Source organism: Microplitis mediator, chromosome 11 (genome assembly GCF_029852145.1).
Source record: "Microplitis mediator isolate UGA2020A chromosome 11, iyMicMedi2.1, whole genome shotgun sequence".
Lineage (NCBI taxonomy): Eukaryota > Metazoa > Arthropoda > Insecta > Hymenoptera > Braconidae > Microplitis > Microplitis mediator.
Genome location: NC_079979.1, coordinates 11546258 through 11559999, shown reverse-complemented (window position 1 = coordinate 11559999; position 13742 = coordinate 11546258). Strand labels below are relative to the sequence as shown.

The following is a 13742-nucleotide window of genomic DNA, read 5'->3' as shown; positions in this document are numbered from 1 at the left end:
CTTCTTGCTGTCTACACTGCACCAAGATCGCTACGCAATCAGTCTTCGACGATGAATCTCGTTGTACCGAATCATCAGTTGCGGCACCATACCTCTGGAATAGCCTACTAGATACTCTTGAACTCATTACAAGTACTGATGTTTTCAAGACTGAACTCAACAAATGGCTGCTTACCTGTGATGATAACTGGGCGACTGAATTCTACTGTTAAACTATAAACTATACTGGCTTAGTCTAGTGTATTAATGTTATGTTGAATGTTTGTATACTCGTTATCCAATTAATAAGCTTTATATTCTAATTTTTTTGCTATTAACACAATTGCTTTATACCAAACTACAACTATATATACCACTGTTTGCTTGTATTTATACTTTGTACGTTACATTTTTGTTTAATTATCACTGAACAATAAAATATCTATCTAATCTAATCTCTCGCCCCCTTGGCGCTGATCCTACCTTCCTCCCTATCCTCTTCTAAACTTACTACCTTTTTCGTTAGTTCCTCTATCCGTTTTCCCATTTTCACCCCCTCCTCCTCCCACCACCTCCTCATTTCCTTTCTTTCTTTCCTAGCCTCCGATGCCAACTCCTCTACTCTCGCCCCAATCTTACCACACTCTGACTTCATTATCCCTTCTACCATAATTTTCATCTCCTCCATTTTCAATTCTTCCTTTTCTTCCTCCGGCGTCCTCACAATTAATATACTTCTTTTGAAAACCTCTGCCTTCTCTAACTCTTTCGACAGCCTAGCTTCCCCCTCTTGTTCCCTTTCTTTTCTCTTTCCTCTGAGCACTGCCTCTACTAGTTCCCCTTCACTTCCCGTTCTACTTAACTTTACTCTTTCTAAAACCGGTCTTTTAACGCTTCCTTCATCACCCATACCCCTCACTACTCGGCTCTTCTACTTACCCCCTTCTTTACCTACTCAAACTACACTCGTACACTCTTTTAGCTTACCTTTCTACCTTATCTTCCTCACTAACTCTCTACCTTACCCACCCCAGTGTCTCTACCTGCTACTTCCTACTATACACTCTTGCCCTCCCTCTTTCCCTCGCCTCCCTCAAACTTACCTCTTTAACCTTACTTTCTTGCTCCCTTCGGCGCTGAAAAGTTAAAAAAATAACATAAAATGTTATTTTTCCCGGATAAATCAAAATATAATGTACGAAATGTGTCTGAAATCATACCAACTCTTTCTGTTTGTAGTCTCTTTCGATCATCATTTAATGTCATCTAACTTGTTCTTTAGTTTAAATCATATTGTCAGCAAAAAATTGAGAAAATCCAGTTTTTAATGTTTTTCTCGGATAAAATCTAAATTTTTTGGATTTGTTTTTAAGGTCTACGGGGCCGGGAAAAATTTTTTCAAAAAAACGAATTCATGGCTCGCTTAGGAAATTTATTCAGCTACAATTTGAGATATCAGCCTTCAACTGAAAAAGGATCCTTTTGTCTTTTATCATTGATATATTGAGACAAATCGCTTTTCGTCTTCGCGATTTTTACCAGCAGCCACCAGAATTCGCGGGTTGAACCCTGGCTTAGGCTGGCCTCTAACAAATTTTATTTTATGCTGGATAGAGCAGTGGGCTGGGGTTCTTGCAAAGCAAAGACCCGCACTTATTCAAACTCGGCAACGTATAAAAAAAGGCTTATCAACTTACCTCACGGCTGATAATTTCTATGCAGCTTTCTTACAGCTGACTTACTGATTATTTCTAACTTAATTAACAATTATTTTATCATATTAAATAATCCCACCAGTATATTACAATAGGGATAGAATAAGGTGATGAATAAAATAGGCAATTTATTAGGATAATGTGCAATTTTATTGCCAATTATAATAAACTCAATTACTTACAATAACGTTTCACGCAGAATACAATAGTAATGGTCCTGGCTGGAACGCAGGATACGCAGTAGTGGTCACGTGGACTAAATCCTTATCATACACTGATTTCATTATTTAATTTAGTTTTATTACCGCGAATATGTCGCCGATAACGTATAATACTTTCAATGTACTTAAATTTAATTATAATTGAATAACTAATAAACAATACAAAAAATACTATTTTGCAAGTTAATTGCCAGGAAAATTATGCGATTTACCAAATATAAAATACGTGAATATCGCAAGTATAACAATTGATATTGAAATGATAATAACGTCTGAACGTTAACGGATCCAGGATCGAAGTGAAGTTCAATCACCGTAGGGTCTTACGGCTGAGTTTTTGGGCTCGCTCCCCACTTCCCCTCACGGTCATGCGTTGAGGTGATAACTAGTCATGTGACCATGGCACTATGACTAGCTTTAGGTGGTTTCAGACGGCAACGAGACGGGGAAAAATGGGAACCGCAAGGCTGAGGGAGAAGATGACAATTCACATTGTCTCAATATCAGCAAATAATGGCCGCACAGTAATGTAAAGAGCAGTTTAAGAAACTTGAATAAATTCCCTACCGGACAAACGGTTCAATGGATCAATCTGAAAATTTCCAGGGTTTTTGAGGGTACATTAAGCTGTAAAATTACCTGGCAACATTATTTTTTTTATCAATATTTGCAGAGTAGCGATGAGTCGACTAAAAAACCAGAAAATGGCCATTTTTTAAGGGTTTTTCAAATGGATATCAAGGATGAATAAAATTTTTTTTTGAAAAAATCGAAAATGGAGCTTGTAGGCTTGTAGAAATTTTCTACACTTATTTTATGTGTAATTACCACGGTGAAGTTCGAAGATGGGCTGAATCGGTCGATTAGTTTAGAAGTTATGGCTGTTTGAAATTTTAACGATTTTTCGGAAAATCAGTTCTTAATCACTTTTAAAGTCCATATAACTTTAAAACTAAAATTCATAGAAAATTTCTGTAAAAAGTATTTTCAAGCTTGACTAATAAGCTTTAATTAATGACCTTAAACTTTACGTTTTGACCATTTCTTCCAATAATTTGATTGCCTTGAAAATTTAAATGGAATCAAAAAATATTGAAAATATGGTTTTCACTCCACATAAGTTATGCTTGTTCCATTATAATCCAGTTTCGTCAGCTGTATTTTATTTTGCACAAAATAACCTGTAAATTTCACTGCTATTTTGTATTTTAAAAGTATTTCTTTTATTATTTATGATGTATCAAATGTACCTCTAATCTCTTTGATTATCACTAGTCTTGTCACTGCAATAGCACCCACAGTTCTTACACTGTAACAAATTCGCGGAGTGAATGCGGATTAAATCCGGAGTGAATGTGGAGTGAATGCGGAGTGAATGAATTTTTAATTATTCACTCCCCTCGGAGTTTGTGCGGAGTAGATAATTTTTTATTAATTTAATCCCTCCGGAGTGAATTCGGATTTTATTTCACTCCCAATTCTCTCCGGATTCACTCCGTATTTTTTACAGTGTATCGGATCTTAATGAAATTTTTCACACTTATTCTATAGCAGATTTTCTTGATCAAATTCGAAGATGAGCTAAATCAGTCAATTAGTTTGGAAGTGATGGTTGTTTGAAATTTTCATGATTTTTCGAAAAAATCAGTTTTTATTTACTGTTGAAGTTCATATAACATTAAAACTAAAACTGATGGACAATTTCAGTAAAAAGTATCATAAAGCTTGTTTAGTAAGCTTTAATATTTGACCTTAAATTTTATGTTTTGACAATTTCTTCCAATAATTTGATGGCCTTGAAAATTCTAATGGAATCAACAAATGTTGCAAATATGGTGTTCATTCTACATAACTTATGCATTTACCATTATAATACAATTTTGTCAGTTGAATTTTATTGTGCACAAAATAACCTGTAAATTTCACAGCTATTTTATATTTTTAAAGTATTTCTTTTATTATTTATGATGTATCAAATGTACCTCTAATCTCTATGATTATCACTGGTCTTGCCATCGTAATACCCTAGCGAATTCGGTCATACTTAAAAAATACTGAAAATATCCACTGAGTTTTAGCCCAGTTCCGGTCATTTTCCGGTAATATACCAAAAAAAATACCCAAATTATACCTAAATAATGCTTCTATTTTGGGTATGTTTGTGAACATTATATACCTAAAAAGTACTCTAATTTTTTTTTAATTGTTAAATTTAGCAGTCAAATTTTAATTTATTAACCAATAAAATTAATTTATTAATATAAATAAGAAATTGATAGGAGAGAAATAAAATACATGTTTATTTAAATTTTGAAATTTTTATTAAATTATAAATTAGTTATTTTATTAAATTTTTTTAAGAGCAATAAAAATGAAAAAGTTTTTGATATTATTAATAAAGTAAATAAAAATAATTTCTAATTATTTTTAAATAGATTTCGCTCTTCGCTGCCTGTTAGGAAATATTTCAGAGTTCTTGTTCTGCTTCTTTTGAGCAAATCTATCGTTTTTAAGAAAGTCTGTGACCCATCGATAAATATTATGTTCAGGGTTATGTTTCTTCGTATGCTTTAATTTTTTTTTTTTAATGCTTCTTTTTTTTAGCTACTTCCATTATTTTTTATTAGTTGACGCAATTATTTATAACTTTCACTACCAGCGCCAGTAAAACAATTTAGAATATAAAGTTTTTATTAAACAATCAAATCAATAGTATAATGGAGCAAAACTGTAAAACAGTATGGAGACGATACACTATTTGCTCCGAGAGTAACAGACTGGAGCTAAAGGGGCTCTCTTAAATTAGCAGGGACAAATTAGTTTTTTCAACTTTTTTTTGTTAATTCGTTTGTTCGTCATTTGTTCTTGATTGTTTGATCAAAATTAATTTTTGTTCGATTATTGTTTTTTTATAAATAATATTTAAAAATTTGACTTGAACCTGGCTCTTGATAATGTAGTACTGACATACATTTTTTTTTATCAATCTCAACTAGATATTGTTTGTTCGATAAAAAAAAACATTTGTTTGATTTTATTTTCTTTGTAATTAATTTTTTTAATATAATTACACCCACCCAACTGTATATCTTCAAATAAATCCTACTGCACATGCGCGAATTTCGAATCAATTGCGCGGTCTATTAAAATAATAACAATAATTATTATAATAATAACTATTATGATAATTATTATTATAATAATTATTACTATAATAATTATTATTATTTGAATAAACGAATTTGCAAAAAAAAAAAGTTAAAAAAATTAATTTGTCCCCGCTAATTTAAGAGAGCCAAAATGCATTTCATTTATAAACGCCATCTATACTATATTTTAAAAATTATTTTTCTACAGTATAATTTGGGTATGAAAAGTTCACAAACATACCCAACATTTACGGTAATTTCGGTATTATTTCATGAGCCTGAAGTTAGCAGACAAACGAAAAATAAAATATTTGACTGCGGATATCTTTTGAACAATTTGAATTATATACAATTAAATGAATGGAATAGAATTCTATTGAAATAAACTAGATATGCTAGCAATTTTTTTTTTTTTTAGCTCACATAAATTTTGAACAGATTGATTTATCAAAAAATCATAAGAGACCTTTTTTGTAGAACACAAAATTCCCTACAAAAATGTATCATAGGCTTATTTTGGTAAAACGCCATTAACGAGGTATAAAATTCAAAAAACTTAAAATTTTGATTGACTGAGCATATTGACCATTTAAATTAAAATAGAAAAAAAATGAAATCATGCATACGTAGCTTTTGGAAAGAGAAAAAGACGGCATGTTCAGTTCTATCTTTAAAATAATTTTTCTCACTCACATGCTTAGTTAAAAAATTCGAAAAAATTGTTTTTATCATTTTTTCAAAATATGACAGCAATTTTCGAAAATAAAAAAATTGCACCTCTAGATAATAAAAAAACGAAGAGGTGAGTTTTTTTTTTTTTTCGTTTCAACGATTTGTTCAAAAATTATGACGTGCTAAAGTTTTTTTTCGATTTTCAAAAAAAAAAACCAAGGCGCCCTTAGATAATAGTGTCATCAAGAAAGTAATATAATATGAAGTTATTCCGATCATTTGAAATGTCAGGTTAGCTTGCTAAAAATTTTGTTTTTGAATAAATCCAAAACAGTGAGCTAAAAAAAAAAAAAAATTGCTAGCATATCTAGTTTATTTCAATAGAATTCTATTCCATTCATTTAATTGTATATAATTCAAATTGTTCAAAAGATATCCGCAGTCAAATATTTTATTTTTCGTTTGTCTGCTAACTTCAGGCTCATATTATTTCGGTATTATTAGGGCATTATTCGTAAAACGTACCCAAATGTTATCAAATGTATACTATGTACAAAACACACTCAAAAAATACCCAAAATTTCGGTATGATCGAATTCGCTAGGGTAGCGATTACATTTATGATCTCATACTAATTAAATTTTCTATACTTTGTTTACGTGAAGGTTAGTTTAATACATGACCTATATAATGTTTTGTCAAATCAACTATCTGAAGTTCTCTATCAAAAATCGTCGTTGTCTTTTTTTACCCTCACTCTTAGAAAACGAGCCTAAGTTCATGTCATGACTGTACACTAACATGTATCACATGATGTGTATATATGTAACTTTTTATATAGATTAATTGGGAAATCTACCTTCCATTTCGGCTGCCAAATGGCTTTTTTTTCTGTGTATGATTTCAGACACATTCTAGTAGATTATATTATAATTTATCTTATATTATTTTATTTATATTATTTTTTTACTTTTCAACGCCGATAGCTTTTGAACTAATAAACCGATTTTGACGTTTGAGGTGGCTATCGGCGCATTTTATTGAATTCTAGAGCTGATTCAAATTTGAAATCGATTGGGTCACTCTTTTCGAAAATATTTGGAAAAAACCATTTTTCACCATTTCTTTCTCTAACAATATCGCTCGAATGCATTAACCTATTGAGATGGTTGAAGCGGTGTTCAACGCGTTTTATTAAGTTCTAGAGCTGATTAAATTTTAAAGTCGATCGTTCGAGTCGCTTCTGAAAAATAAAAAATAAACTAAAAAAAAAAAAAAATTTTTTTTCCATAATTCGCAAATATTTTTCGATACACACACACACACACACACACACACACACACACACACACACACACACACACACACACACACACACACACACACACACACACACACACATACACACACACACGCACACACATATACAGACACTCGGGCATCATTCTGAAAATAGCCAGAATAACTTCCTAGGGCCTCTAAACGTCGACATCTGATGAAAACTCGATTTTCGAAAATTGGGGTGAAAACAATAACTTCCCGAAATTCTTCAAAATCATCGATTTTCTTAGCGGAAAGTTAAAAATTAATCTTTAACTGAAATAAATTCATATTAAAATTAAACCAGTGTTGAAGAAATCAAACTAAATTCTGGAAGTTTTATTTATCCACATCCTTTTCCTACGATAAAATATATTTTATTATGCATATTGGACACTCCAGTGATTCATTTATTTATACGTATTATCTAATTTTACAGCAAAATTGACCAAAGATGGCGAGCCAGAACCTTGTAAATCGATACAAAAAGTCGAATGGAAGCTTTCTCGTTCTGGGTAATTAATTACTTATTTAATTAGATCATAAACCAAAGAAGTTGAATAATAATTGTTATTTTATTTTCGACGTTTTTAGGGAAGCATATATTATATTTTCTGGTGGATTAGCATATGAAGCAACTGGAAGAACACCAAGTATTACTGTTATTCAGGGAAAAACTACGACTGTTTTAGAAATGGAGCACAATGTGGTTGATTTTATAACTTTATGTGACAGTCCATATACAAGTGGTAATTAGAAAAAAATATTTTATTATTACCTTCATTACTATCTAGAAAAATGTTAAATTTATACATAGATACGGCATGTCTTCCGTAGGCAAGGCTGTCTTATTTAACAGAAATCATATTGACGGTTTTTCAATAAAATGTTCGAAAATTTTTTTTTCGGCCCATAAGAATATATTACTCATTTTTTTGATAAATTATTAAGCATATTTATTTTTCTTTTTTACAACTAGACTTTCAGGATCCTCATGCAGTGGTTGTATTGCTTCAAAATGATTTAGTAGTAATTGATTTGTTAACACCGGGATTTCCATGTTTTGAAAATCCATATCCAATGGATTTACATGAATCAGCAGTTACTTGTTGCGCATATTTTGCTGATTGCCCTTCAGATTTAGTGCCAGCATTTTATTCAGTTGGTTCAAAGTCACAGAAAAAAACTGGATTTAGTGAAAAAGAATGGCCAATCTCTGGTGGCGAGTGGAGTCCTAATTCAAGCAGTTACAATGAGATTATTATTACTGGGTAAATTAATGAAATAAAATTATAATCAATGGCTTTTAAATTGTAATTATTGTCTTTTTTTTTTTTTAATAATAACAACTTTGTTACGTTAGTCATGCCGATGGCAGTATAAAATTTTGGGATGCATCAGCGGGTTCTCTACAAGTATTATATAAACTCAAAACAGCAAAATTGTTTGAAAAATGTAAAACTAAAAGTTTAGATAATGATGACGATCCATTGGCTATACAATTAATATTTTTATGTCCCGAAAGCCGTAAATTAGCTATTGCTGGCGCTGGACGCCACGTTATTTTATTTAAATTTAAAAAAGTTGAAAGTATGTCTGAAGTTGTGGTAAGTAAAATGAATTTTGTTTCCTTTTATTTTTCTTTTTATCAAAAGACGTATATACAATAATTGAAGTTAAAAAAAATTGTTTCATGGTGTATGTATTTAATGCCAAACTCCTTGATTAAAGACTCGGAATGAAACTCAATTGGATTTGAAGAAAGGACATTCGGCAACCGAAATAGTAGTAGATTTTTTATTTTTTCTTTATTTATTTCCAACCTATCAAATAAAAATTAGTTAAAAAATCACATTTCCTGGACATACTCCATGAACCAAGATTAGAAATCTATGTAAAGATATTGTCAAAATGGCAAGTGAAGAAATAAAAATTAAAGCTAATTAGATGAGCTTTAAAATACCTTCAATTATAATCCACATAAATTCTTGTGTTAAAGTAATTCATGGATAAATCAATAATAATTAATTTTTTTTTCTCAAATTAAAAAAATTTTAAATACCTACAGCTTCCAAAATAATCAACCGAATTCACTTATTTTCAACCTTGACCAAACCATTAAATCAAAAAATATGTGTCAAATTTCATTTAAACCCGTTGAGAATTGTTAGCGCTATCGCGATCTCAAGGCTCAATATTTATAATTAAGGCTGGGCCGTACTAAACGAATTTTTGAATTTTACTTTTCTTTTAATTTATTAATCAATTGTTATCACAGAAATTTTTATAGCTTCCGAAAAAATGTGAAAGACAAACTTTTTCGGAAGGTTTTCATCATTCGAGTGACGTAATTATCCAAAATGTAATTAGAAAAGTAAAATTCGAAAATTCCTTTAGTACTGCCGACCCTTAATCATATAATTGCGTTTGAACGTCATAATAAACGAATGATTCCTTTTTAGATAAAGTCATAATAGTGTAATTTGAAGCTCATTTTATTAGCTACACGGAAAAATAATTATAAGAACTTTTGCTATGCATTATGGAAATAGTTCCCATGATACCATAAAAATTTTTTTTGCAAAATACACTGAGAAAAAAAAATACTTTTATTAAGAACATTTACTTGATACAAGAACATATATTCTTGATAATTTTCAATTGAAGGAAATAATTTTTATTTAATTCAAGTAAAGCTATTCTTTTGTTTACTCATAATATAATATCAAATTCATATAATCACAAAAATAAATTTGATGCTCTTCTCTCAAGAAATTGATAATTAATAATAATAAAATAAATATTTTGAACGGATTTCTTGAACCAAGAAATTCTTGTTTAGAAAATAGTATTTTTTTTGCTCAGTGTACTGTAGAAATTTCCCTCATGATATGTCAAGATTCAAATGAAGCTTCTTTGACGCTAAATTTGGTAAAAGAAAAAAGTTTTGTTAAAAATTTTAATGTTTATGCTAAATACGAATTTTTTTTTCAATGTTTGAATTTTTTTTTTATATTTAATAATATTTCTGTGGATTGTAGGATTGGTTACCACACTTTTCTTTAAATTAATTTCTTCATGATAGTATGGGAACCATTCTCATAATATTATAGGAATGGTTCCTATAATTTATGGGAATAGTTCCTATAATTTATGGGAATAGTTCCTATACTATTGTAGGAACCATTCCTATACTGTTATGGGAATGGTTCCTATAATTTATCGGAATAGTTCCTATAAAATATAGGGTTCATTCCTATATATTATGGGAGTGATTCCCATAATATTATAGGAAAAATTCCTATACATTATAGGAACCATTCCTATAATGTTATGGGTAGCATTCCCATAACTATAGGGACTGTTCCTATAATTATGGGAAACATTCCCTCGCAGATTTGAATCACGGTGGAAACACGGTGGGTTTGTTCCATTGTACCACTGTGATTACGCGGTGTATCCACCGTGATTCCACGGTGGCTATGCCACCGTGTATACACGGTGTTTTCACTGTGATTACGCGGTGGATACACCGTGGAACCACGGTGGTGAAATCGCACAAAGCCACCGTGGAATCACGGTGGGTACACCGCGTAATCACAGTGGAAACACCGTGTATACACAGTGGTCAAGCCACCGTGAAATCACGGTGGATACACCGCGTAATCACAGTGGATACACTGTGTATACCCGGTGGTGAAATGGAACAAACCCACCGTGTAACCACAGTGGATCCACGGTGTTTACACTTTCACGGTGTTTCCACCGTGATTCAAATCTGCGAGGGTTCTTATAATTATAGGAACTGCTCCTATAATTTATGGTCATAATTCCGATGTTGGTTTAGGAAAAAATTTTATGGAATTATGGGAACCGTTTCCATAATTTTCTTTCCGTGGACAATATGTAACTAACGAATTAACCTGCAACGTATTATTTAGAAGATATTGAGATTTAAAGTCGTAAAAAAATTTTTTTTTCAATTTTTCACAAATTTTCAGTCATTAATCTGTTCAAAAAATTTTTGAACCCAGTCTTTTACCCCAGACTGGGGCAAACGCTAATTTTAATAAAATCTGTTTTCACTTCGGTTTCAGTTCCGATTTTTTGCAGGGCAGGATACTTTGAGATAATAAAAAAAAATATCCTTATTTTCGTGTCGATGTGAATAACATTCTAACTGACTTTTAAAATTTCAAAATAAACTTCTTTCACGTAGATGTTCTATGCTTTCTGTCAAAAAGAAAACAAAAATGATCGTAATGAATCCACCAATGAAAAATATTTTTAGATACGAAATTTATTAGGATTATTACTGAACTCTAATGACAACTTTTAATTTTAGACATTAGAAATTTCGCTGACTGGTGACAATAAAGATACTGAAGGATCACCAGATCCTGACTTGGATCCCTGCCAGATACCAGGCGTAGAAGAATCACGAGCTGCTGAGGCCGCAATGTCGTTAAAGGTCCGTGGAGGTTTACAAAAACGTGCCGCTGGGTTTCAAGCAACATTAATCTGTTTAACATCTAATAATGGTGGTGAACAGACAGACAACATTACATCATTGAGCCTGAATTCATCTTATGGCCTGTAAGTAAATTTATTAATTTATGGAAAAATAACCAATTAAGTATAAAAAAATGGCATTTAAATGTAAAAGCTCAACAATATTTAGAATTTTTGAATAAGTCATGGAAAATAATGTGAATAAAATGAAGTAATCTACTGAAAAGGTTATGACATTTTGTGACAGTTTGATAGTTTCGTTAAAAGAGTTAAACTATACTTAAATTTATTATGAATTCAACTTTGGCCTTCAAAAACATGTGTGTATGCATGAACACATACTTTCCTGCTTAACAGCATTATTTAATTTTGGGTAGGTTTGAAGAGAAAATATGTTTGACTCACATCTGAGGCGTGTTTTTAGAAATTATTCCTAATTATCGGGCTTATGCAAGCAAAGCCATGAATAACAGCTAACAATATATATATGGGGGGCGCCATCTGGGCACTGAAAGCGTGTGGACGTGTGAATTTTTGCTGTGTTATTTTAAGATATTTTCGGTAATTATCAGCGGTGAAAAAACCAAAAGACATATAAAAAAAAAGAATATTAAGTCGCTACGAGACGAAGGTAAAAAAAAAAAAGCAATCAGCTCAAAAGCGATGTAACCAGGTAGATCGACAAAAAGACGGCCACCCGAAAAGCAGGTTAGAACTTACATAATAATAAAAAAAAAAAAAAAAAAAAAAGATGACGCTGGCAGCTTCAAGAAGCGACGATACGGAGAATTTGGCCATACCACCAACACTCGAACTAAATGATGTCGAGGATCACCAACAGATGGCCCTGCCTTGCACACCGGCATCAACAACAACAAACCAAGGAGGGGGAGACCCAAACAGAGAAGTTGACAGTTGCCGTTCGGAGCAGAAAAAAAGAGGTAGGAAAACCAATGCGGAAAAATTAAAAGAAATGGACGGAACAACTCAGCCTATCAGTAAATTCTTAGCAAAGCTGGACATGAGTAGCAACAACAATAAAATCCTAACAAGAAGTGCTTCTCTGCGTCAGCTGTACACCGCTCCGAGTGTTAACTTTAACAAGGAAATGGTAAACTCCCCTGAAAAAGGACTCTGTAACACTTCAACAATAGGTAGATCAAGCACTCCTAAGAACGGGAAAAACACCTCGATAGAGATTAATAACTCACTGGACGTCTCACAAATAAACTCCGACGACGATGACAAAGAAGACACAATTGTAGAGTCTGTGGCAAGTTATCTACCACCAGCAAGCAATGAAATGCACGCATGCGAGCGCTGTCTTGACCTAGAAAGAGATCTAGATAGCATCAAAGCGGAAAACAGACTGAACAAAATCTGGATGCAGCAGGAGATCAGAAAACTCCAGGAAACAATAGAGCTTTTAAGACAACGGCAAGAGCAGCGGCACACCAGCACTAGCCCCAGAAAACGAAGCAACACGAGCCAAATTGCTAAGAATCCCGCAGTGAGAAAAACCAATCAAGTAAAATTGAATGCAGATGGTTTAAGACTCTATAACACAATACAAAACAGCGACAGCATCCAGAAGCATCAAATAACATCGGACCAAGTGGACGCCAACAAGGAAGCCAGAGTAAATAAAAAGCGTATATACGAACGCAGGAATAACAGCAGCAGCGTCAATCAGAGTAACCTACATGACACAAGACAAGTGAACCACGAGGGCAGTATAGGAACATCCTCAATACAAAGCTTTAATGCACCGACTGGACCCCCAAGCATGCAGGGGGAAGAACACAGAACCCCATATACCACAGGCAGCACACGCAGGCAAACCAGAAGTACAGAAAGTGCACAAAAACCTGACAAAATGAAACTTGGGGAATTTATGTACGAGATCCAGGAAAGAAGGAGAAGGAGAACGAACATCATCGTCAGTGGCGACCTAGATTCCAGTTGGAGTACACAGGGGACTGCCGAGGAATGGATAAAGAACACGTTCAACGTGGAGCCTCAAATAAGAAGAATCAGAGTCATAAACAAAGGGTACATCATTACGCTCGGCTCATTGAACATAAAAAAATCGATCATGTTTCAGAAGGCAAAATTAAAGGGATCAAATATGTGGATAACAGACGATCTCACGCCAAGACAGACTGAAACACAGA

The 13742-nt window shown here is 32.5% G+C and overlaps 1 protein-coding gene across 14 annotated transcripts in view; it reads left to right on the top strand.

The window, feature by feature from the left end:
* Positions 1–13742, top strand: part of LOC130677041 (syntaxin-binding protein 5) — a 408264-nt gene that overhangs the window by 137175 nt on the left and 257347 nt on the right. For all 14 annotated transcript variants that reach the window (XM_057483593.1, XM_057483594.1, XM_057483590.1 and 11 more), the window contains exons 9-13: positions 7496–7571; positions 7651–7805; positions 8036–8327; positions 8420–8663; positions 11402–11652. In XM_057483593.1, the coding sequence (XP_057339576.1) occupies positions 7496–7571; positions 7651–7805; positions 8036–8327; positions 8420–8663; positions 11402–11652 (1018 nt within the window). The remainder of the gene's footprint in view (positions 1–7495; positions 7572–7650; positions 7806–8035; positions 8328–8419; positions 8664–11401; positions 11653–13742) is intronic.